Source organism: Trachurus trachurus, assembly GCF_905171665.1.
Source record: "Trachurus trachurus genome assembly, chromosome: 23".
NCBI lineage: Eukaryota > Metazoa > Chordata > Actinopteri > Carangiformes > Carangidae > Trachurus > Trachurus trachurus.
Window position 1 is genome coordinate 2,299,999 of NC_139912.1, and position 26,836 is coordinate 2,326,834.

General features: G+C 40.3%; 1 protein-coding gene across 1 annotated transcript in view; it reads right to left on the reverse strand.

Moving 5' to 3' along the window:
- The window catches only part of ptprb (protein tyrosine phosphatase receptor type b), a 61,114-nt gene that overhangs the window by 16,916 nt on the left and 17,362 nt on the right, over positions 1 to 26,836 (reverse strand). The window contains exons 10-24 of the mRNA XM_083999492.1: positions 26,595 to 26,740; positions 22,934 to 23,200; positions 20,906 to 20,964; positions 19,759 to 19,963; positions 18,278 to 18,375; positions 18,010 to 18,175; positions 16,695 to 16,825; positions 14,783 to 14,930; positions 13,640 to 13,912; positions 11,614 to 11,768; positions 10,606 to 10,756; positions 9,621 to 9,721; positions 8,271 to 8,436; positions 6,827 to 7,108; positions 2,176 to 2,454 (exon numbers count right to left, since the gene is read on the reverse strand). Coding sequence (XP_083855618.1) covers positions 2,176 to 2,454; positions 6,827 to 7,108; positions 8,271 to 8,436; positions 9,621 to 9,721; positions 10,606 to 10,756; positions 11,614 to 11,768; positions 13,640 to 13,912; positions 14,783 to 14,930; positions 16,695 to 16,825; positions 18,010 to 18,175; positions 18,278 to 18,375; positions 19,759 to 19,963; positions 20,906 to 20,964; positions 22,934 to 23,200; positions 26,595 to 26,740 — 2,627 coding nt within the window. The remainder of the gene's footprint in view (positions 1 to 2,175; positions 2,455 to 6,826; positions 7,109 to 8,270; positions 8,437 to 9,620; positions 9,722 to 10,605; positions 10,757 to 11,613; positions 11,769 to 13,639; positions 13,913 to 14,782; positions 14,931 to 16,694; positions 16,826 to 18,009; positions 18,176 to 18,277; positions 18,376 to 19,758; positions 19,964 to 20,905; positions 20,965 to 22,933; positions 23,201 to 26,594; positions 26,741 to 26,836) is intronic.

The window sequence follows — 26,836 nt, forward strand, 5'->3', positions numbered from 1 at the left end:
TGAGCCTCCGTAGCGTAGCTCTGAGCAGCTCACGGCTCTGCTCCGCCGTTCTAAAAACAGCTTGCACCGACAATTAAAGGTAAGGCAAGGCAAGGCAAGGCAATTTTATTTGTATAGCCCGTTTTTACCAACAGTTTGTCTCAAAGGGCTTTACATGGCATCATAACAACATCCTCTGTCCTTAGACCCTCACATCCACTGAGAAAAAACTCCATGAAAAACCCTTTTAACAGGGAAAACCAGGAGAAAGCTCAGGGTAACAGAGCAACAGAGGAGGGATCCCTCGGTAACAAACCTACTGCTATGACTATAGGGATTATGGCAATGGGCCAGTTTGCCAAAATGTTGAACTATCCCTTTAAAGTTTGAACTTTTTGAACCGACAATACAGTGATTTCTGTATCTTTATCTTTATTCTCTTCTATTTTATTCTTTCTACATAAATCCTAAAGTGTATACAGTTTATATGCATATGTTTTTGCACTAGAATATGTTCATTTATTCTACTTTATTTCATCTTTTTTGTCAAAATTTTTATTTCATCACTACCTTTTACTATTTTTTTTATATTTTTACTATCCCTGTGCTGTAAATTGACAATAAAAACAATAATAACAACACGACACCAGAGTCAATGAATGCGTCTGAATCCGACTCTAATGATTTTGAATGAATTAATCCTCTCCGGCTGCTCTGTTCCCTCAGCGTTTCCCCGGTGACCAGACCTATTTAAACACAAGTTTTATTTAAACTCCAGACGGCAGCGCTCTGTGTGTGTGTGTCTGTGTGTGTGTAACTCACGGTCGATCATGGTGATACATAATAATGATTGTTAATAGCCTATATCTGTAAACAGTTAATTAATGTTTAATAATGTAGGGGAGACCGGGGTTGGTTGGCACACTTTTCACTCTTTGCCATAGCACTCTGGCATCATTTATGTGAGAATATTCAAACCAGCATTAAATGAAAGGTTAAGGTGTCAGCTTTAACTAAACACATTTCAATGTCCACAGTTATATTCTAAAATCAATTTATTTAGGAATAAAATCATACTGCGCACTTGTGCCAACCAGCCCCGACACGGGGTTGGTTGGCACACTTCGTGGGGTTGGTTGGCACAATGTAAAAATGAATGGATGAAGCAACCAATATAATAATAAATTGGAAATTTAGTTCTAATATATTTAAATTTAAGAAGATAGCATGTATATGCATGCATATTTGCACGTATAACACTAAAACAGGGCATTTAAGGCCACGAACAAGATAACACTACACAGAACATCAAACAGTAAATGATTTGAGCTTTTTTTTTTCTTTAAAGAGAAAATATTCAATGAACATATAATGTATTCTTAAATATAGCATATCACCTCTTTGTATTATAATTTATTTCCATCTCTCTGTGTTTTAGATTTGATGTGTGGGGTGGATGCAGATTATTTACATTAAGGCCTATATAGAATCACTGGAATTACAGTATTGGCATATGTAGGCTTTGTGGCCCATTTCACTGCATAAGTCATGTGCCCATTTCTTGCACTCAGTGCACTGAATTGTATGAAATTATGTTTAATCACATTTAATATATGTATACTGCATGTTGGGGTTGGTTTGTGTGTGCCAACCAACCCCGACCAAAACAAACCCACTTTTGTGAATATATGAGGTTGTCCAGTTAACATCACTCATCAAAGACTTTCAAGTTTCATATCAAATTGAAGCTGACTCCTATCTCTACAAACTGGAAGTAACACATTTCCAATATCTTTATCCAAAGCAATTTTATAACACTTTAAGTGCGGGGGGCAATTTTTTACTTTTGGTACTAAAAAACTGATATTTTGCCCTCAGCAAAAAAGTGAGTCATTTTCAGATGTTTTAACAAACTAGATAAGTGCAGCTCAAAAAGATGATCATTTTGATGCCACATTTGTGAGTCTGTGACCAACAGGAGGCCAGAAAACAGGGGTGTGCCAACCCCCGGACAAATATACTCTGTAAGATTTTGAATTTTTGCAGTGTATATCTGACCCTCTGTGTGTGTGTGTGTGTGTGTGTGTGTGTGTGTGTGTGTGTGTGTGTGTGTGTGTGTGTGTGTGTGTGTGTGTGTGTGTGTGTGTGTGTGTGTGTGTGTGTGTGTGTGTGTGTGTGTGTGTGTGTGTAACTCACGGTCGATCATGGTGACGGTGGTGTGCGTCGCCGGCGGACTCGTCCGTCCGGCCGACGACACGCGGACGGTCACCGAGTACTTCCTGTACGCCTCCAGGCGGTCCAGCGTTACCGCGGTGACGCCGCCGGCCAGCTTCAGCGCCGAGGTCAGCTCCCCGTCGTCGTGGCGACGGCACTCGACCTCGTAGGCGTCGAAGTCGGAGCGAGGAGGCGACCAGGAGCAGGAGAGGGAGGAGGAGGAGAGAGGGAAGCAGTGGATGAACCTCAGGGGAGACGGACCTATAGGGGAGGAGGAGGAGGAGGAGGAGGAGGAGGAGGAGAGGAGGTGGGGGAGGAGGAGGAGGAGTTTGGTTTAGTTAGTTTATTATTACGGGACAATGTACAATACCATTAATCCAGAACAGAGAAGAGATGGTTGTACCAGATTTAGCCACTAGGGCTAATTTCCATCTGTAGTCCCAACATAAAACTCACAATACAATCACAATAAAATACAGTTTACAGAAAAGGAGAGGAGGAGAGGAGAGGAGGAGAGGAGGAGGAGGAGGAGAGGAGGAGAGAAGAAGAAGAGAAGGAGAAGGAGAGGAAGAGGAGGAGAGGAGAAGAAAGGTAAGGAAAGGAGGAGAGGAGAGGAGGAGGAGAGGAGGAGAGAAGAAGAAGAGAAGGAGAAGGAGAGGAGAAGAAAGGAAAGGAAAGGAGGAGAGGAGAGGAGAAGAGAAGGAGAAGGAGAGGAGAGGAGGATGAGGAAGAAAAGGATAGGGGGAGAGGAGAGGAGGGAAAAGAAGGGAAAGAGAAAAACAGGGAGAAGGAGAAAGGAAGGATGGTGAGGAGGGGAGGAGAGGAGAAGGAGAGGAGGAGGAGGAAGAGAGGAGGACAGGAGAGGAAAGGAGGAGAAGAGGAGGAGGAGAGGAGGGGAGCAGGAGGAGAGGAAGATGAGGAAAGGAGAGGAGGAGAGGAGGAGAGGGGGAGGAGGAAGAGAGGAGGAGGAGGAGAGGAAGAGGAGAGGAGAGAAGGAGGAAGAGGAGAGAAAGAGGAGGAGGAAGAGAGGAGGATATGAGAGGAGAAGGAAGAGAGGAGGAGGAAGAGGAGGAGAGAAGAAGGAGGAAGAGAGGAGGAGGAGAGGAGCAGAGGAGAAGGAGAGGAGGAGAGGAGAGGAAGAAGAGGAGGAGGAGGAGGAGGAGGAGGAAGAGGGACAGGAAAGGAGAGGAGAGGAAGAGGAGGAGGAGGAAGAGAGGAAGAGGAGAGGAGGAGGAAAAGGAGAGGAGAGGAGGAAGAGAGGAGGAGAGGAGAGGACGATGAGGAAGAGAGGAGAGGAGGAGGAAGAAGAGGAGGAAGAGAGGAGAGGAGGAGGAAGAGTAGGAAGTGGAAGAGAGGACAGAAAGAGGAGAGGAGGAGAGAAGAGGAGAGGAAGAGGAGGAGAGGAGAGGAGGAGGAGGAGAAAAGGAGAGGTGGAGGAAAAGGAGAGGAGAAGAAGAGGAAGAGGAGGGGGAAAGGGGAGGAGGAGGAGAGGAAGAGGAGGAGAGGGGAGGAGAAGGAGAGGAGAGGAAGAGAGGAAGAGGGGAGAGGTGAGGAGAGGAGAGGAGAGGAAAGGAGAGAGGAGAGGAGAGGAAGAGGAGCAGAGGAGAAGGAGAGGAGGAAAAGGAGGAAGAGGAGGAGAGGAGAGGAGAGGAGGAGGAGCCGAGGAGGAGAGGAGAGGAAGAGGAGAAGGATAGGAGGAGGAGGAAGAGGAGAGGAGAGGAGAGGAGAGGAGAGGAGAGGAGAGGAGAGGAGAGGAGAGGAGAGGAGAGGAGAGGAGAGGAGAGGAGAAGAAGAGGAGGGGGAAAGGGGAGGAGGAGGAGAGGAGTGGAGGAGGAGGAGAGGTGGGAAAAGAAGGAAAAGAGAAGAGGAGAAAGTAAGGAAGGAACGGAGACAAAGAAAAAGTAAGAAAAGAGGGGGGAAAGAAGGGAGGAGGTGAGGAACAAAGTAGATAAGATAAGTGTAAAGGAGATAAAGGAGAGGAGATGAGGAGACAAGGAGGTGGAAAGAGGAGGAGGAGATAAGAGAGAGACAAAAAGAGGAGAAGAACCCAATGAGCTTCAGTTATGAGTTTTTATTCCTCCGACATTAAACCTTTTTATTTTATTTCCTTCTCTCTCGTCGCTGAGTCACCGTTTGTTTTTGTTTCCAGACGAAGGTCAAAGGATTCAAACTAATGAACGACAGAGCGTCTGACAGAGGGAGAGAAGGAGAGAGAAGGAGAGAGGGAGCGTCCCCGATCGGGCGATAAAAACGTCTGATTCAGTGAAGACGAATGAGAGAAACAGGAGGAGGACGAGGAGGAAACATCCTTCATCTTCATCTCCACCATAAAAACACAGACTGACGATTAAAACTGATCAATCGTCAATAAATCACTCGTTAAAAAGACGAATCACACATTAAAACAGTTTATTTAATATCTGTGTGTTACTAAATGAGCATCTGTGGTGCGTTCACTGTCTGTCATAACCGTGGGAAATGTGGAACATGTGAGTTTTATGGACCGAATGAAGTCACAATGTCACTATTTATTACCCACAATGCCGTGTGTTTGTAGTTCTTTTCAACTCATCTGTGAAGTTCACATGTGAAGTTATTGAACTTTAAATCAAAAACAGAAACATTAATTAATTTCACAACAGTATGAATGTGTAAAATCAAATATAGCTAGTTAAAATATACATTACTAATTATAATATTTTAAATATCTATTAAAATATGACCAATTATTAATCCACCAGGGGAAGTGTCATCGATACCAAATGTTTAAGTTAACTCTAATCTTTTTTTATAAATTACAAATGACACTCTAGCATTTAAATTCCTACCGATTCAATGTTACGTTAGGTAAATGGACCAGTATCTGTGCATTTACCTTTATTTTTGCGCAAATCTGCCGATACGGTTTCAACATCATCTTTTTTGGAAAGTAACTGTATTTAGGAATCTTAAGATTAATAAATTGTGGCTTTTAATACTACGATTAATTATGAAAACAAGTAATCGTGACATCCCTATGTCATTATTACCCACAATGCCGTGTGTTTGTAGTTCTTTCAATCGTCCTTTCAACTCATCTGTGAAGTTTACATGTGAAGTTATTGAGATTTAAATCAAAAACAGAAACAGCCTCTGTAAAAACAGGCTCATAATAGTATACAAAAGTTTTTAAGGGGCATTTTATTTTGGTAGGTACTTCCTGTGTGATCTGTTCTGGACATGTTCAATAAAGTTTTAACTTGTAGTGAATTCTCTCATTAAACTGTGTCGATCTGGTAAAAAAAAAAGAAAGTGCATCATCGAGTCTTTGGCCGACATCAGCTAAAAAAATAAAAAATAAAACACAGAGTAGGTCAGCACATGCATATTTATAAGTGTATGTGTGTGTGTGTGTGTGTGTGTGTGTGTGTGTGTGTGTGTGTGTGTGTGTGTGTGTGAGAGTGTGTGTGTGTGTGTGTGTGTGTGTGTGTGTGTGTGTGTGTGCGTGCCCTTGATTTCTTATTCTGTTTGCCGATCACTTTTGATCCCCGCGGCCAAACAAACAGAATGTGATTATGAATCCTGAGCCAGAGACTCGTTGTGATCTCAGTGTCCTGGTTTCACTGCCACACGCTGTGTCACGGCGCCACCTGCTGGTCGCAGCCAGAAACACAGGACTGGTACTAGATTAGTCTTTTTTTATTCTATATTATCTGCTTTTATTTAATATTCTGCTTTTAAATTCAACACTTCATGCACCAGGTTGTGATAATTATGGTTAACATTTTAACTGTGATCCTTTTAACATTTTTAACATTTTAATTGTGATCCTTTTAAATATAAAGTAGTATTCTTTTTGCACATATAGAGCACTTTATTGATCGATCAAATCGATCAAAAATTAAATTTCTAATTTTATTTATATATATATCAAGAGTCAGTGAAACGAAATTTCGTTCTATGCACACTGTGTATTTTTGAATGACAATAAAGTAGCTATTATATTCTATTCTATTCTATTATGTCTTTATGTGTTGAATTTTCAATTTATAAGATAAAATTAAATTAGTTTCTATCTCCTACAGGTGCATCTCAATAAATTTGAATATCACGGAAATGTTTATTCATGTCAGTAATTCAATTCAAAAAGTGAAACTAATACATTATATAGATCCATTACACACATAATTAAACATTTGTTTCTTGTTTTACTCTTGTAACACTTTTTTGTTAAAATATATCATTTATTATTATTATTTCACGTCTTTTTTTAATTTATTTTAATTCTAATGATTATGGCTTACATCTAATGATAAAATTCACACAAAAGTACACACTATTAAGCATTAGTTAAGCATTAATAAATACTGAATTATTCATTTATAACGCTTGAATACTATTAGTATGTAGTTTATAAATACAGTTAGTGCTTATCAGTGATGAGTAAAACATGTTTAACTGTGTTTATAAACTACATACTAATGCGTATTAATGCGTTATAGATGATGAATTCAGTATTTAATGCTTAATAGTGTGTATAGTTTTAATTTATAGAGATGCAGCTGTATATGATTGACTCTACGACTGAACTAAATTAAATTAAAACCTTGTTAACTCAATTTGAAACAAATTTTAATAAATAAATAAAACGTACTCGTCCTGACGCTCCTCTGGATTGGCTGGCTCCTCGCCGTGGGCTCTCCTCTGGCCCCGCCCCCGCTCACGGTCGTCAAGGTGAAGTTGTAGAGTCGCCCCGGAAACATGTCGCCGACGACGCAGCCGGTCAGGTGCGTGTGCGTGACGGTCAGCGGGTCGGCCGGCGTCCACTGCAGGCTGAAGTTGTCGTAGTCACCAGAGGAGGGACCGGCCCACGACAGCGCTATCGTGTCATTGGTCGGACCTTGTTTGACGGACAGGTGGGTGGGCGACTCCGGGACTGGGAGGAGGAGAAAATAATAATATTATACTTATTGTGTAAAATACTAGTTCTACTTTAAAGTGATACGCCAACATTTTTTTTTTGTGACTTGCCTCACTCCTGAGTCCATGACCAGCAGATAGACACCATCCTTTCGACTGTGCGTGCAGTAACAAGGGAGATAGAGCCGTATCGCCCGTAATTAGCTTAGCTCAAACGCTGGAAGTGTATAGGTAGTGTTAGCCTGCCTCCACCTAAAGTCGCTAATTAGCTTAGCTCAAACATTGAAAGTGTATAGGTAGTGTTAGCCTGCCTCCACCTAAAGTCGCTAATTAGCTTAGCTCAAACACTGGAAGTGTATAGGTAGTGTTAGCCTGCCTCCACCTAAAGTCGCTAATTAGCTTAGCTCAAACACTGGAAGTGTATGGGTAGTGTTAGCCTGCCTCCTACCCGAGCCGAAATCAGCAGTCAGAAGCTGATTTCATTTTAGCTCTAAACTCTATAAATATATCACTTTATCGACATTTCAAACATGTTTAGGTGAGAAAGTAGCCGTTTAGATCAGCAGTGTGTCGTTAATTTGTCTAAATACCAGCTGTTTACAATTTTGTTCGGACAAATTCGGCGTTACTCAAGCTAACCGTTGTGACCAACGCACTTCCGGTTACTTTCACAGAATAAAACACCCGTTGCCCTTTACATACAGAAAACCATGACGATAGAATTTGTGCTTTTACTTTGAAATAGGAAGCTAACCTACCCTCGATGTAGCTAGCTTGAACCAAAATAAACCGTCTTTACTTGAACCCTCCGTTTTGACCGATCTGGTCCCGTTAGCGGCATTTGACCGCTCAAGATGCCTTACCGGAGAGTTTTGTCAGCTCTGAGACGAAGATCGGCCCGCCGGTTTCCGTTTAGAGTTGCTGAAGAGTTTCTCTGATGACTTTAGGTGGAGGCAGGCTAACACTACCCATACACTTCCAGTGTTTGAGCTAAGCTAATTACAGGTGATACGGCTCTATCTCCATGGTTACTGCACGCACAGTCGAAAGGATGGTGTCTATCTGCTGGTCATGGCCTCGGGAGTGGGGCAAGACACGAAAAAAAAAATGTTGGCGGTCGTATCCCTTTAAGTTTATTAAATTACCCACGAAAAAATAAGTTATTTTGATTGGCTTACCTGTGCGTCCAAAAGCTGAGACGCTATTGGTCAGCTCCCCGCTGTGAGTGATGACCTCAGCGCGGTACAGCCTACCAGGAGCCAGACCTGGGAACACGTGACTCTGATGCTCCGCCCCCAAAGTCTGAGCTCCCAGAGTCGACCCGGAAACATCGTAGAGTAAAACCTGGAATCACACGGAAACACAACGTTAGCTGACGATTTCTTTTATTTCTTCTCTTTTCTTAGTTTTGTTTTATTTCTTTTCTTTGTTTTCTTTTCCTTTCCTCTCTTTTCTTTGTTTTATTTCTTTTCTTTGTTTTGTTTTATTTCTTTTCTTTGTTTTGTTTTATTTCTTTTCTTTGTTTTCTTTTCCTTTCCTCTCTTTTCTTTGTTTTATTTCTTTTCTTTGTTTTGTTTTATTTCTTTTCTTCTCTTTTCTTTGTTTTGTTTTATTTCTTTTCTTTGTTTTCTTTTCCTTTCCTTTCCTCTCTTTTCTTTGTTTTATTTATTTTCTTTTCTTTGTTTTGTTTTATTTCTTTTCTTCTCTTTTCTTTGTTTTCTTTTCCTTTCCTCTCTTTTCTTCTCCTTTCTTTGTTTTATTTCTTCTCTTTTCTTTGTTTTGTTTTATTTCTTTTCTTTGTTTTTTTTCCCTTTCTTCTCTTTTCTTTGTTTTATTTATTTTCTTTGATTTGTTTCTTCTCTTTTCTTTGATTTGTTTCTTTTCTTTTCTTCTCTTTATTTTGTTTCATGTCTTTTCTTTTCTTTTCTGTTCTTTTCTTCTCTTCTCTTTTCTTTGTTTTGTTTCATTTCTTTTCTTCTCTTCTCTTCTCTTCTCTTTTCTTTTCTTTGTTTGGTTTTGTTTCTTTTGTTTGTTTTCAGAATACAAACTTTTTAAAGAGGGAAAAAGTCGATTTAACAGCTGGAAACCCTGGAAATGTAACGGTCAATTTAGACGTTTGTTTGAAAATACGCTACCAAGAGTTACCTGTTATCTCTAATTTCTACTTCTGTCACGATGCAGTAGTTCATTTAGTTCAATAAAAAAAAGGAAAAACGTCTTTTTATTGACGTATTTCAGGAGAATAATGAATCGTTTTCAGTTTAACCTCCTTCACTCGACACTTGTAAACTGGAAACTCAAACTGCTCATAACTCACGCAGGAAGTCGACACCCGGTGTTCCAACTGCGGGAAAAAACACTTGAACGTCTCGCTGCTGCTGGCTCCGGTTTCAGATCCGAGCTGCGAGCCAATATCATGTTCTTTTTGTTGCTAATGACTACACAACAACACACACACACACACACACACACACACACACACACACACACACACACACACACACACACACACACACACACGTGTTTACCTGGTAGCTGCTGCAGCTGCCCCCCCCCTGCTGCCAGCTGACCGTCAGTCTGTCCGTCCGACCGGCGCTCAGCACCTGGAGCGAGGAGACTGGAGATGGGACTGAAGGACGAGACAAGATAACATGAGATTAACTATAAACCATCTGTATAGCTACTGATCACATTAAAGGGATAGTTCACCCAAAATTGAAATTTCACTCATTATCTACTACTCCCCCTCATGTGGACTAAGGGCTGGGAGAAGTTTCAGAGTCCTCCGTGGCTTCTCTGAGTTACAGGGGGTCTCGGCGTAGCAGTGCATGTCCATATAACGGTTGCAAATGGATACCAACTGTCTTCGTAACAAAAAGACACACCAAAAAACATCCAAATACCTCCATGCTGCTCGTATGTAATGTCCGTCTTGTATTGAAGCCCCGACATGAGAAATTGTTCCGAAAAAAATGAAATAAGTTTATATTTCAAGCTTGTTTGCAGCGGAAGCTCCTCTTCCTGGTCCGTCCAAATCTCGCTCTATGGAGGTATTTGGATGTTTTTTGGTGTGTCTTTTTGTTACGAAGACAGTTGGTATCCATTTGCAACCGTCATATGGACATGCACTGCTACGCCGAGACCGAGTATTGAAGCCCCGAAATGCGAAATTGTCCCTTTAACGAACCGGGAAGAGGAGCTTCCACTACAAACAAGCTTGAAATATAGACTTATTTAGTTTTTTTCAGGACAATTTCGCATTTCGGGGCTTCAATACAAGACGGACATTACATACGAGCAGCATTTGGATGTTTTTTGGTGTGTCTTTTTGTTACGAAGACAGTTGGTATCCATTTGCAACCGTTATATGGACATGCACTGCTACGCCGAGACCCCCTGTAACTCAGAGAAGCCACGGAGGACTCTGAAACTTCTCCCAGCCCTTAGTCCACATGAGGGGGAGGAGATAATGAGTGAAATTTCAATGATGATGATGATGATGCGTTCACTGACCGGTCCTGGCGAGGACGGAGGAGTCGCTGCTCATGTCTCGGCTCCAGCTCACCACCTGCAGCCGGTACAGACTTCCTGCTGTGAGGCCGGAGAACACACAGCTGTCCACGGCCGAGCCGACCTTCTGCAGGTCCACCGGGTCACCCAGAGCCTGAACGCACCACAGAGCAGAGGTATCATCACATCAGGGTCAAGAAACAAAACAACACCTGAACGCACCACACAGTATTACAGCAGAAGGTCACCTAGAGCCTGAACGCACCGCAGCTGTGGTTCACTTTTAAGGTGAGACACTTAAAGGTGAATAGGGTAAAAATGTAAACTAACAGATATCACCATGAAACTTCCCAAGTTTATCACTTACATTAAGACAAATATTTTTTGTATTAAAAGTTTTGTCAAATTTTATGTTTAAATATGTAAATGAGGCAATATCTAATTAAATATGTGCTAATTTGCATATAGTATTTCCAGAACAGAAATCTGAACAATGGGTAAAGCCATTTTCTAAATTCTTGTTTTATTTTGTTGACATATTAGAGTCTTAAGTTTTCACAGAGGAGGATTTTGTATATCTCTTTTTATCACTCTGTAAATGAGAAAATACTGTCACCAGCCCTAAAACAAAATGTAATGTTGTTTTTAGTAATACAATGTTGTATAAATGAGGCTGTGAATGATATATTAACAATTCCCTCTGTAAAAACCTTCAGAATATAGAAAGGGATCAAACTGGAAGGTTTGGTGTCTGTAAGTGCTGCTGAAGTGGAGATTTCTAGCTCAGAGTCTGACAAAAAGCTCTGCCTTTAAAGACTTGTACTGTAAAATTATATAGATTGTTATTGTCAATCGTTATTTTATGATTTGTTGCTGATATAGAAGAAATGACCATTTTTGGAGCCTAAATCATTGTTCAGGAGAGAGAGAGCTTTACAATGACACCTGACATGACATGGGTCAGACTAATTTAGGAGAAATAGCCCAAAATCTCAAAAAAGCTCCGCCCACCTTGTGATGCTCCACCCTCTGATTGGCTGTTGCCTCGGCGACGAGGTAGAGCGACAGTTCGTAGCTCTCAACGTGGCCGTCGGAGGGATGCCAGGAGAAGGAGAGGGAGGAGGTGTTGACCGCGGTGACCGTTAGATTACTGACGGCGGCCGGACCTGGACCAGAGGAGGAGGGGGCGGAGCTTAGAGTCAGAGGTCAAACTAACTCAGATTAACGAGCTTGTTAAAGGACAATTCCAGGCGAATTCAACTCTGGGCTGTATTTTCCTAACATTTTAGGTCTAAAAGAAGGAATCTGAAGATTTTCAGTTTAATTGCTCCTGTTTTGCGGTAGTTGTGTCTGTCCCCGCGTCGCCACGGCAACGATGAATGGGAGCGGATTGAAGTTCTGCTGCTTAGGCTGTTTCCATCCCTCAAAGCCACAGACAGCGTCAGATGGAGACTCAAACATGCACCCAGAAGTTTATTTACTTCAAGCAAGCCGACATGTTTGTAAAACTAGATCTAATTCAAAGTCTCCCGGAGTCTCGCGCGAGACCCAAGTTGACGCTCGGTGTGTTCAGGTGCAGTGGGAAGCTCCCGTTTGTGTCATAAACACAGGAATATCAACTCTTGACTTGCTTCATGTGTACATTTTTTTCCACAGACAGCGTCAGATGGCGACTCAAACATGCCCCGAGAAGTTTTTTTTACTTGAAGCAAGTCAAGAGTTGATATTCCTGTGTTTATGACACAAACGGGAGCTTCCCACTGCACCTGAACACACCGAGCACGGCAACTTGGGTCTCGACTCCGCCAGACTTTGAATTAGATCTAGTTTTACAAACATGTCGGCTTGTTGAAGTAAATAAACTTCTGGGTGCATGTTTGAGTCGCCTTCTGACGCTGTCTGTGCACTGCAAAAACTCAAATATCTTACCAAGAATATTTGTCTTATTTCTAGTCAAAATGTAATTTCTAGTCAAAACTAATCTCATTATACTTAAAGCAGAAGTGAGTGATCCGGTCGTTTTCGCTAATGCTGCGTTCCAGGCAGGCTTTTGAAATCGTAAATTACAGCTTCAAGTCACAACTTACGACTTTGTAGCGTTCCAGGCAACCCACTTGTGTTTTTCCGACCTGTTTTACCGGTGAAAGTCACTATAACGGCCACTCGTAACTTCCGACCGGTGAACTCGAACCAGATCGAACTGGTACCACTTCACGGTCGGAAAAATACAAGTTTTCTTGAACGCACCATAACAGTCCTCGTCGCTACGTCACCACATTCACGGCGTTCCTTGGCTGCACACACAGCCCTTCATGCCGTTCTCTCTCCTCATTGGATAAAAACTGTAGGATACGATAAATGTTTTCTCTTCGGCTCAGAGCAGAGCAGAGTGACTGAGAGACCCGTGTTTCAGTCCAAACACTCTATGTAAGTGATTGCTGTCGGAAGATATAACTATTTAAGACTTATATTAACACAAATATATCACTCACTTCTGCTTTAAAATCAAACTCATCACATAAAAATATTAACTTGTTTTTAGACACATTTTACTTCTTTGAAGCATATTTTCACTTGAAATAAGTAGAAAAATCTGACAGTGTATCAAGTTTTTCTTCCTTATTACAAGCACAAAAAACTTACTTTCACTGGCAGATTTTTCTATTTATTGTGAATTTAAGTGAAAATGATCTAAAAATAAGTTAATTTTTAGGTGATGAGTCTTATTTTAAGTGGAAAGAGTTTAGTTTTGACTAGAAATGAGACATTTTGACAAGAAATAAGACAAATATTCTTGGAAAGATTGTGAGTTTTTGCAGTGTGGCTTTGAGGGATGGAAACAGCCTAAGCAGCAGAACTTCAATCCGCTCCCATTCATCGCTGCCGTGGCGATGCGGGGACAGACACAACTATCGCGCAAAACAGGAGCAATTAAACTGAAAACCTTCAGATTCCTTCTTTTAGACCTACAATGTTAGGAACATACAGCCTGAGTTGAATTCGCCCGGAATTGTCCTTTAAGGTCGCGGTGACTCACGTGTCTGTCCGTCCGCCGTGGCCTCGGCCGACGGGACTCCTCCGCTCAGCGTCACCAGCCTGACGCGGTACCGTTTCCCCGACGTCAGCCCGTCCAGCCGCTCGCCGCGGCTCCGCGCCGCCACCGAGCGGTTGTCCACGACGACGGCGCCGGCCTCGTCCAGCAGCTGCAGCCGGTAGCCGTCGTACTCGCCGGCCGGCCGCTCCCAGCTGACCGCCAGGCTGTGGGTGGTGTGGTCGTTGTCGGCCTGCAGCGCCGTCACGCTGGCCGGAGCTACAACACACACACACACACACACACACACACACACACACACATTAGCACTGATGTACACTGCAAAAACTCAAAATATTTCCAAGAATATTTGTCTTATTTCTTGTCAAAATGTCTCATTTCTAGTCAAAACTAAACTCTTTCCACTTAAAATAAAAAAATAACTTGTTTTTAGATCATTTTCACTTGTTTCAAACTAATTTTCAATTGAAATAAGTAGAAAAATCTGCCAGTGAAAGCAAGTTTTTTGTGCTTGTTATAAGAAAGAAAAACTTGCTCCACTATCAGATTTTTCTACTTATTTCAAGTGAAAATCTGCTTGAAAGAAGCAAAAAGTGTCTAAAAACAAGCTACTTTTTAAATGTGATGAGTTTTATTTGAAGTAGGCTATCCACAAATTTTCGATGTCATCTACAGTCAAAACTGGAAGCTGGTTTTGCCGGTTTGGTGGAATTGTACGTTTACGTTTCCATGGTTTTCAGTCGTTGTCATAGTTGCGGTAAACGCATGGATCTATGAACGCTGGCTTTTAACACGGATGTCAATTTGTGTGATATCCACTGTTAAAAGCTGGTGTGCGTTTTACAGATTTTCATTGAAAGAAAAAACAAATCCATGCATTTACATGCATTTTATTAAAACTTGCTCCACTGTCAGATTTTTCTACTTATTTTAAGTGAAAATCTGCTTGAAAGAAGTAAAAAGTGTCTAAAAACAAGCTACTTATTAATGTGATGAGTCTTATTTTAAGTAGAATTAGATTTGTTTTGACTAGAAATAAGACAAATATTCTTGGTAAGATTTTGAGTTTTTGCAGTGTAATGATGATAAATATCACCATGACGACCTGACTTTACTCCGCCGCCTCACCTGTTCGAGCTGTGGCGGCGTTCTGGTTGATCAGATCGCCGCTCTTTGATTGGATGGTGACGGTGTAGGCGCGGCCCGGCGTCAGATCCCGGAAGTCCAGAGAGGTGACGTGTTCGGGGACCGGACGAGTCTCCATGACGACGCCGTCCTGGAGACAGGAAGTGAAAAGGTTTGTTACGTTTTTTTCTTTTTCTATATTTCATCCATTTTATTCATTAACTTTGAAGTCTTAAAGCAGATATCAGTGGAATGTTTTTGTTAATATAAGTCCTAAATAGTCCTATTTTCCGTCAGCAATCACTTACATGAAGTATTTCAGCCTAAACACGAGTCTCTCCGTCACTCTGCTCTGCTGTAACCCGAGGAGAAAATTTTCCTTGTGGGATACAAGTGTTATCCAATGAGGAGAGAGAACGGCATGAAGGGCTGTGTGTGCAGCCAAGGGATGCGCGTGAATGTGGTGACGTAGCACGAGGACCAATTGATGCCTGACAAGGGCGGGGGCTGCTAACTCATGGTGCGTTCAAAGAAACTCGTACTTTGTGTTTTTCCTTCCTGTGAAGTCATACCAGTTCGATCTGGTACGAGTTCACGGGTCAGAAGTTACGAGTGGCCGTTATAGGGAACTTTCACAGACAACAGGATGGTAAAAACACGAGCTACGGGTTACCTGGAACGCTACCAAGTCGTAGTTGTGACTTGAAGCTGTAACTTACGGTTTCAAAAGCCTGCCTTGAACGCAGCATTAGCCGAAACGGCCGTGAAGCTGATATCTGCTTTAATATATTTTATTGATCTGAATTCAAACTTTCATTTTCTGTGTTTGTATATTTTCTTCATAATTAGGGATATCCAATAATATCGGCCCGATATCAGCATTAAACTCTAATATCTGTCCATATCATCCGTTTTTCTGCCAATAATGAAAAACCAATAACATAAGGTCTTGATTTTGTAAAAAAAAATAAGTAGCATCTGTCTGTCTGTTTAAACAAAAAAAACTAAAATTAATTAATTAATTAATTAATTAATTAATTAATTAATGTAAGGGATCCATTGGGGCATCACAATAAAAGTAGGATATCGAATATCGGCAAAAATTCCAATATCGCACATCCCTATTTATAAATAATTTGAAGTCTACGTTTAAAACAGTTAGAGATTTCCTGTTGAAATCTAAAAAACAAAAAAAGAAATACAGTACTTTTAAAAAGCCATAACAACGGCTTTTTAAAAATACTGTATTTCTTTTTTTTTGTTATTTCATCTCATTCTGAACTTCAAGAAAAGTGCGAAACAAATAGAGTTTGATCGAGACACAACAGGTGAATAGGGTAAAAATTTAGAACTTCCCAAGTTCATCACTCACATTAAGACAAATATTTTTTGTATTACAAGTTTAGTCAAATTTTATGTTTAAATATGTAAATGAGGCAATATCTAATTGAATATGCGCTTACAGTATTTGCATAAATCTCCAGAACAGAAATCTGAACAATGGATAAAGCTACTTTCAAAATTCTTGATTTTTTTTTATTTTGTTGACATATTAGAGAAGTTTTTACAGAGGAGGATTTTGGATATCTCTTTTTATCACTCTGTAAATGAGAAAATACTGTCACCAGCCCTAAAAAAAAGTCTAATGTCTCCCTGTTTTTAGTAATAAAATGTTGTATAAATGAGGCTGTGAATGATATATCAACAATCCCCTCTGTAAAAACCTTCAGAATATAGAAAGGGATCAAACTGGAAGGTTTGGTGTCTGTAAGTGGAGATTTCTAGCTCAACTGATTGATTGATTGATTGATTGATTGATTGATTGATTGATTGATTGATTGATTGATTGATTGATTGATTGATTGATTGATTGATTGATTGATTGATTGATTGATTGATTGATTGATTGTCTCACCGTGGTCGACAGGGACACGATGTACATGTCGAGGTCTCCGTCCCCGCGGGTCCAGGTGACCCTCAGCGCCCCGACGGCGTCCGCCTGCCCGAGGGGCGGAGCCAGGTGCAGGTTACCAACGGGACTGGGGACTGGAACAGGAACAGAACCGGACTCGTCAGAACCGGTTCGGACCGGTTTGAACAGTAGCCTATTTATTAACTCATTGACATTGAGTGCCAACCATGTAATTTCTCGTTTTTCGTTCCCATGCGTTTAGTGGCGCACCTTTTTACAGATTCTTGCAGCTGCTTCCCTACTATTTAACTATTTAAGTATTTAACCCTTTTCCTCAGTTTTCTGCTTGTTGAATGCCCATACCTGCCGCCGTTGGCCTAGGCCACTTTCTGTGACACACTGTTGGTACTAATTACTGAAACTAACTCTGTCTTTTAGTGTTTCTACGTTTGTAAATAATCCTTACTGACAACCCTGTTCCTTACCCTCTCTCAACTTTTAGGCTCTCTAAAGAATCCTGTAATGTCTGTAAAAACCTTGGCTATTTACTCTTATATGCTTGTAAAAATCTTGTCTTTTTAGGCTTAAATATCCTTGTTATTAACTTTTATGCCTTGTTTTCTGCTGAATGTTTGTATAGTTGTGCATATTTGCTCACAGCCCCCCTCCCCCTCCCCTCAAGAAGCGTATGCCTCTTGTCAGGCCATCATTGTAAATAAGAACACTGCAAAAATTCAAAATCTTACCAAGAATATTTGTCTTATTTCTAGTCAAAACAAATCTCATCATACGTAAAATAAGACTCATCACATTAAATAGTAGCTTGTTTTTGGACTTGTTTTACTTCTTTGAAGCATATTTTCACTTGAAATAAGTATAACAATCTGATAGTGGAGCAAGTCTTCTTTCAAGCACAAAAATGGCAGATTCATTGGCAGATTTTTCTACTTATTTTAAGTGAAAATACGTTTGAAACAAATGAAAATTATCTAAAAACAAGTTTGTTTTTAGGTGATGAGTCTTATTTGAAGTGAAAAGAGTTTAGTTTTCACTAGAAATGAGACATTTTGACAAGAAATAAGACAAATATTCTTGGAAAAATTTTGAGTTTTTGCAGTGAACTTGTTCTTAATTGATTCTGCCTGGTTAAATAAAGGTTAAATAAATGAGCCACATATGTGTTGGTGGCAATAATATAGAATACACTGTAGCTCTACAAAAATTGTCAAAAATGGTCTAAATTGCCGGTACACTTGACTAAAACTTTGGAAAGGAGCGCGGCACTCAATGAGTTAACTGCGGTGGACGACGCTCCTACCTGTCCGCGCCTTGATGAGCGCCGGCATCTGGTTGGGTCCGCTGAACGTGGACACCATGATGGTGTACTGGCGTCCGGCGGTCAGGGAGGCGAGCCGGTACCGACGCACCTCGCTGTCCACGATGACCGGAGGGAAAACCCGCGTGTCGTTGTAGAGCACCGTCACCTAGGAGACAGGTGAGCCAGCGTGATGTCACAACCCTGCAGCCTCCACAGCCCCTGCAGCCTCCACAGACACTACACAGCCTCTATTTAATACTCATCTTACCTCATAGTGGTCCACGTCTCCGGGGGCGGGGCTCCAGGTGACCGTCAGATCACCTGTCCCTGCGTTGCCTAGCGACAGGTTCCCCACAGCTGCCGGCACTGAGGACGGAAAAAAAAGAAGACTCTGACTCCAAAGGCTGTCTATACACTGCAAAAACTCAAAATCTTTCCAAGAATATTTGTCCTTTTTCTTGTCAAAATGTCTCATTTCTAGTCAAAACTAAACTCTTTCCACTTAAAATAAGACTCATCATCTAAAAATGAACTTGTTTTTAAATAATTTCACTTGTTTCAAACAAATTCAATTCACTTGAAATAAAAATCTGCCAGTGAAAGCAAGTTTTTTGTGCTCGTAATAAGAGAGAAAAACTTTTTTTTTCTGCTTATTTCAAGTGAAAATATGCTTGAAAGAAGTTAAATTTGTCTAAAAACGAGCTACTTTTATGTGATGAGTCTTATTTTTAAGTATAATTAGATTTGTTTTGACAAGAAATTACACTTTGACTAGAAATAAGACAGATATTCTTCATAAGATTTTGAGTTTTTGCAGTGTACGCTATGGTTCAAGTGGCCCAATTCTGATTTTTTTCCCCCCATGAAGTGGCCGAGATCGGATCTGTAACATGAACGTGTAAACAGGAAAAGATGCATGTTATATGTGGAAATAAATCAGATACAAATCAGATATCTGCCAACACATCTGCAGTCTGAACAGACAGATCGGATCTTTCCGGGCAATGCGTGTCGTACTGTACGTCACTATGTTTCGCTCTGGCAAAATCAATCAGAAGTCGCAACGTTCTTTTCTTTGATAATCAGCTGATAACGTGGAAAACCAATTTTTAAAAATCCAAAAAGATAATTTCAAAGAAATGACATTCAAAAACAATCTCCCAAAGTTTCATCGTCCAGATAATTGAGAAAAGGCATGATTAAAGTTGACATGCAACTTTTAACCCTCTAAAGACGAGCACAACATTAAATAACTTCTGAACCGTTTATGATGGAGACGAGCTGTCAACGGCATCTGAATCTTGAGATTTTCTGCTTTCCGAGGGTCCTTAAACGGTGCCTTTATGACAATCACGTACTAGTAAAGGAACAGAGACGCTAAGCTTTCTGTTGTCCTAAATGAATGTATATTCTGTTTTACTTCTTTTTATATCTGTTTGAATTCTTTCTCTTGTCTGTTTCTAAATAATGTTTGCTTTTTATGTTCTTATTTTGCTAATATGTAAAGCATCTTGAGTTATCTTGTTGCGGAAATGTGCTATACAAATAAACTTGCCTTGCCTAAGCTGAGCATAGCGTCGATGCTAAACCGAGCGTAGCATCGATGCAACGCTTGCACAATTTATAGTGTGATAAATGTAGGCAACCAATCAGGACTGGGCATCAAGGCCTGTAGTGTAAAGAGACTAAATCCTCCAACACACAACACAACACAACACAACGCCTGTCACACCACAGTCCGTCACTCACAGGTGCGTCCGTCCGTGGAGACGCTGCTGACGTAGCCTCCGCTCCAGGTTTCCACGGTGACGGTGTAGCGTCTCCCCGGCGACAGGGACGAGAGGACGCACTCGCTGTGTCCGGTGGAGACGGTGCGGTTCTGCAGGACGCTGTGGTTGTAGCTGATCAGAACCACGTAGCGGTCCAGGTCTCCCGCTGCGTGACGCCAGAACACCTGAACGCACCACGACACAACGACAACAACACGGCTGTAACACAACACACTGAGGGGGAGGAGTTCGTTTTAAAGCTAAATGTTCATTTATTAGCAGAAATAACTCAAACTGATTGATTATTGTTGTCAATATTTTCAGTATTTTTGTCCCAAAACCGAGCTGAGTCATAGTTTGACGTAGTCTGGGGCCGTTTAGGGGCCTTTCCGTCAAAATAAAAGCACCAAGCTAATAAAAATGCCCTAAAACTTTTTAATTTAAAGAATATAATTTACAAGAAAGACCCCAAGCCATGAGTTAACCTTTTTTCTTTTATTGTATCTAACTGTACTGTATTACAAGTTATTGTCTATTTTATAAGTTTTATTTTGGGGAACACTTTTACTTTGATGAATTTGTTGATTTCCGCAATCAGAATAAAGACAAAATGCAGAGTTAACAGACACCAGGCTTTTTTCCTCTCTGTACGAAGAGCCACGAGGCTTGTTTTACCAGAATGAAGTCATAATATTTTGACAGAATGTTGTTTTAGAGGAGGAAAGTTGTTAAAATTAGCCTTTTGTGAAGTTGTACTGGTGTACAAGGTTTCACAAACAAGGAGATACTTACAGTTTTAATATGCAAGAAAACACATTTATTCTGCAGAAAGGACCAGAACAGCAACGTATCCACGGCACTTATTGGTACAATTACCACTTTTTTTCCCGTAAATGTACAACTTTTTCTTATACATTCATTCATTTTCTATACCGCATATCCTGCACTAGGGTCACGGGTAACCTGGAGCTTTATATTTTTCTTATACAATTTATTTTAAAACTTTATTCAGCTAATATTATGACTTTTTATCTCGTAAAATTATGACTTTATTCTCGAAGTCTGTGAAAAGAATGTTTCTCAATGTGGCCCTAATACTACGTACGCCTGAACCCCTGAGTGGTTACCTTGAGCTGGTTGTCTCTCCCTGAGTGAACAGCTGTTGGGTTTTCCACGGTGGCAGGTTCTGGAAACAAACAGAAAACATTTAAATTAAAAAAATTAAAAAATAAATAAAAACTATAAAATGAAACATGCACTGCAAAAACTCAAAATCTTACCAAGAATATTTTTCTTATTTCTAGTCAAAACAAATCTAATTAGTGTGACTGCTGGAAGCAGTCACACTATTGTTCTTCTGTTCGGCCATTTTCTTCGGCATTTAACTAGTCCTTCATACTTTGTGCTATTTCAACAATTCTCACATCAAAATGTTCAGCCTTTTCGGGACAGGTGTGCTATTACTTTTCTCTTTTCAACTATTCATACTTTTTGCAATATTCAACTATTTCTCTTTCCCCATAGAGAATGCATTGGAACAGTCTTGAAACTCTTCAAATCTTCTTCAACCTCTCTTCTCCACAACTCTGTCTGTAGTCCAGTTGGTAAGGTGGCCGCTTGCCAACCCCAAGGTCACTAGTTCGAATCCAAGCTGAGCAATCTTGTTATGTGATGTTGAATTCTGCTCCCCTCCCCCACCCTCAATTGGTTACAGGTGTTCATTAAGAGAGGCATTAATTGCTACTGCCACTCTTGGTGTGGCTAATTTCTGCACTTTCCTTACCTTTTTTTTTAAGCAGGAGCCAGTGATCCTCTTATTAAAGGTTTTCTTTGCCCCTCACATACTGTCTCTACCTGTAGCCTAGTGGTTAGCTTGCTGAGCTGGAGACCTGAAGGTTACTGGTTTAAATCTTGCCTCAATAACAATTATAGTGAATTATTTTCCCAGTCGTCCTCTGTTGACTTCTGATAACTTGCTTCATTCAAGCTTGACTCTCAAGCTTTCTTGGTGTTGACACAGTGTGTTTCCAACAGGTGCAGCTTTGGGGTCGTTAACTTCAGAGTGAGACAGAGTGCAGCTCATCAACAGACAACAGTCTTTGCAACAGTGTATACAATGTGGCCTAGAGGCAAAGTCAAAGTCTTCTGACCATGAGATTGTGGGTTCGATTCCTACCTTGGTCAACCATTTGTATGGTCATCACTGCTTGCACTATTTTCACAAAAGAGTCCTCTACTTACTTGTTGTGGCTCATTTCTGCACTTTCCTTACTTTTTTTTTTTAAGTAGAAGCTAGTGATCCTCTTATCAAAGGTTTTCTTTGCCCCTCACATACTGTCTCTGTCTGTAGCCTAGTGGTTAGCTTGCTGGTCTGAAGACCTGAAGGTTGCTGGTTCAAATCTTGCCTCAACAACAATTATAGTGAATTATTTTCGCAGTCGTCCTCTGTTGACTTCTGATAACTTGCTTCATGTTGAAACTGCTGCTCTCAGCCTGAAATTCACAGAAATTTTCATTCTAAGTCATTCAAGCTTGACTCTCAAGCTTTCTTGATGTTGACAGTGTTTCCAACAGGTGCAGCTTTGGGGTCGTTAACTTCAGAGTGAGAGTGCAGATCATTAACAGACAACAGTCTCTGCAACTGTGTGTGCACTGTGGCCTAGAGGAAGAGTGGAAGTCTACTGACCATGAGGTTGTGGGTTCGATTCCGACCTTGGTCAAACATTTGTATGGTGATCACTGCTTGCGCTATTTGCTAATTCTGCAACAGCGTTCAGCTGCTTTCAGCAGTCACACCATTTCCATTCTTGGAAATGCTTTTTCTAGTTCTACTTAGAATAAGACTCATCACATAAAAAGTAGCTTGTTTTTTACTTCTTTAAAGCAGATTTTCACTTGAAATGAGTAGACAAATCTAATAGTGGAGCAAGTTTCTTATTACAAGCACAAAAAATTTCAATTGAAAATTAGTTTGAAACAAGTGAAAATGATCTAAAAACAAGTTCATTTTTAGGCGATGAGTCTTATTTTAAGTGGAAAGAGTTTAGTTTTGACTAGAAATGAGACATTTTGACAAGAAATAAGACAAATATTCTTGGAAAGATTTTGAGTTTTTGCAGTGTGTATAAACATGAAAAGGACGTATCCCTCCGTACGTGTTCGTGCTTGAACCGTGGTGGCGTTCTCCAGGTCGCCGCTCCTTGTCACTATGACGACGGAGTACAGCCGCCCGGCGACCAGCGAGCTGAAGGAGCACTCGGGCGGCGAGGACGGGGACATGGCGAAGGCGTGGACGGTGTCGCCGCGGTGCTGAAGACGGACCATGTAGCTGGTCACCACGCCCGCCGCCGGCCGCCATGACACCTGCAGCGCGTTCGACCGGCCGCCGTTAGCAACGGTTACCTCGGAGACGGATGCTGGGTCTGGAAAGAAAAGAAAGGAAGTGGTTGATGTAGAGGATTTTTGTCATTATTGAGAAATACATTTATAAACAATAATGAACTATTATAAGCAAAGTGTAACAAATTTTACTCTGCAGAAGGAAGTCCCAACCGTAAGTTTGTCTTTTTTCATGTATCTTATTCATTATATTATATTATTTATATATTATTTACATAATATAATATATTTACTGCAAATCGATGAAAAATTGTAACTCAGTGAATGAGTTTTAAATCTGACCACTTCATGCAAAATAAACACACTGGGATGATAAACGTTCTTTTAATACTTGTTCAGTTTTAATCTCCAATCTCCACTTGGTTTAATATAGCTATATACAGTATATACCTTTTTTAAATTATTGTTTTATGGTGGATTGCAAAACAGATATAGGAAATTGTTCCTGCCACATTATACCATCACTCTGTACAAAAAACATATTATAAAAATTCTGGTCATAACCTGCAGTCACCAGGTACTTTATAATGTATTTTCTGCACCTTACATTATTTTGCACTACAATCAACACTGCCTATTTGTTGTATATATATTTTTTATATTACATTTTATATTGCTACAGGTTGTTATTTTTATTCTTTGTGTTTTTCCCAGCTTGGGATCAATAAAGTCTATCTATCTATCTATCTATCTATCTATCTATCTATCTATCTATCTATCTATCTATCTATCTATCTATCTGTCTGTCTATCTATCTATCTATCTATCTATCTATCTGTCTGTCTGTCTGTCTGTCTGTCTGTCTGTCTGTCTGTCTGTCTGTCTGTCTGTCTGTCTGTCTGTCTGTCTGTCTGTCTGTCTGTCTGTCTATCTATCTATCTATCTATCTATCTATCTATCTATCTATCTATCTATCTATCTATCTATCTATCTATTGTTCTATCTATCTATCTATCTATCTATCTATCTATCTATCTATCTATCTATCTATCCATCATGTCTTTTATATCCGTCTCTGTGAGAAATGTTTGTTTTGTTTTTTTGTCATTGTTGCAGTACCATAAGTGTCCACCGGGACAAACGGTATCGTACACTGAGCTGATACGAAGTGAGTCCATATTTAAATGTAAATGTCATGTATCGACCAATAGGAGGTCACCTGAGGAGAAAGGGAGGCGGGGCTTAATCTGTCCTGAACCTGCTACACACTCACAAGAATCTGTCTGAAAATAACCGGGACATTCACACAATGAGCAGGAAGGTGTGTGTGTGTGTGTGTGTGTGTGCGTGTGTGTGCGTGTGTGTGTGTGTGTGTGTGTGTGTGTGTGTGTGTGTGTGTGTGTGTGTGTGTGTGTGTGTGTGTGTGTGTGTGTGTGTGTGTGTGTGTGTGTGGCCTTTGAGGGCGTCTTTTGTGTGTCTGGAACATTCCAAACTTTCCTTCTGGTATTTCAGCTATTGTTCTCAAGACTCTCTGATGTTATCACACAGAAACACACACACACACACACTAACACACACACACTGTTCTCATATAAATGTATAAAGGTTCAGAAAATAAACTAAATGTCCCAAAACAATCTCCTTCTTGACCTCAGAGCAGTTTAACAAAATAATAACTGTTTAATAATTATAAATCTAAGTTTCTGATTGTTTAATGAGACGTAAATAACATTTTATATTATATTTATACAGATTATTTTCTATTAACAGACTCTTGATTAAATCGTGAATATAACAAAGATGGAGTCAGAGTGTGAACGGTTCATACTTCTGTTCTGAGGTCAGTGAGTTCTTCCTGTTCAGCAGCAGCAGCAGAATGTGTTTGAAGGGAAGTGGTCGTATTGTCTCTACTACACAATAAAAGCCCAACTGACCGGCAATCAAACACGCTTATATAACTCCCTGTGTGTGTGTGTGTGTTTGTGTGTGTTATTATTATGTCTTGTAGTAACCAGTGAAAACAAAGCGTAATGTTTTTGTCGATGCTTTTTTTTTTTCCCCCTCAAAACCCACACGAGGGCAAACGAATCAAAACTGATGAACGGCTCTTTTTCTCATTTGAAGTGCAAGTATTTTCAAAAATTAGAAAAAAGTATACTGTATTAATATAATGCTGAAGAAATATAAAGAAAAACTTAAGTTAACTGTTGAATTAGAAAATAAAAGGAAAATGAAGTAAAATTTGGACGATTTACAAGAAATATTGAAACTATAACCATGAAATGTTCGAGGGCAAACTTTGATATTTCAGTCGTCACAGTGAATAAAACTGTAAAGTAAAATGAATCAAAACTGATGAACGGCTCTTTTTCTAATTTGAAGTGCAAGTATTTTCATAAATTAGACTAAAGAAGATATTTATACAGTATAATGCTGAAGAAATATCAAAAAACTTAAGTTAACTGTTGTTATTATTATTATTAGAAAATTACATTATAATGACTAGATAACTTGATAGATAATTTATGAATAAGGGGTGGGAGTAAATAAGTTTTACTTCTTCCCACTCCTTTTCGAATATGAAAAAAAAAAATAATAATCTAATTATCTTTATTTTCTATTTATTTTATTTTATTTTATTTTTTTGTTGATATGTTGTCTTTGCAAAGTTTTTATTTGTTATGTCTGTCCATTTCTGTATTATGTTTTATTTCTTTTAACATGTCCGAAATAAACTTAAAGTAAACTAAACTAAACATTTACATTTACACATTAAAACATTTCTGAAATAAATGAAGTAATATCTGTTGAGCTTTAAATTCTCTGTAATTATGACAATTTAACTTTTGTTTTTCCAGGAAATTTTCTGGTGAAATTATTAAAAGCTTAAAGCAGAAGTGAGTGATATATTTGTGTTAATATAAGTCTTAAATAGTTATATCTTCCGACAGCAATCACTTACATAGAGTGTTTGGTCTGAAACACGGGTCTCTCAGTCCCTCTGCTCTGCTCTGAGCCGAAGAGAAAACATTTATCGTATCCTACAAGTTTTATCCAATGAGGAGAGAGAACGGCATGCAGGGCTGTGTGTGCAGCCAAGGAACGCCGTGAATGTGGTGACGTAGCGACGAGGACTGTTATGGTGCGTTCAAGGAAACTCGTATTTTTCCGACCGTGAAGTGGTACCAGTTCGATCTGGTACGAGTTCACCGGTCGGAAGTTACGAGTGGCCGTTATAGTGACTTTCACCGGTAAAACAGGTCGGAAAAACACGAGTGGGTTGCCTGGAACGCTACAAAGTCGTAAGTTGTGACTTGAAGCTGTAATTTACGGTTTCAAAAGCCTGCCTGGAACGCAGCATTAGCGAAAACGACCGGATCACTCACTTCTGCTTTAATTCAGTACAGAATTATTTTGTTAACTTTCATAAAGTAAACATTAATTCCCAGTCAGCAGCTCAGACTGAGGTCGTCTCACCTGTCTGTCCCTTGAGGTCCGTGACCTTCGACCTCAGCCGCCCGCTGACGGCGACGGCCTGCAGCCTGTAGAGGGCGCCGGGCGTCAGAGCAGAGAGGAGCAGAGAGGAGGAACCGACTGGAAGACTGAGGTTCTGGACCACGACACTGAGGAGGAGGAGGAGGGAGGAGGAGGAGGAGGAGGAGGAGGAGGAGGAGGAGGAGGAGGAGGAGGGAGAAGAGGAGGAGGAGGAGGAGGAGGGA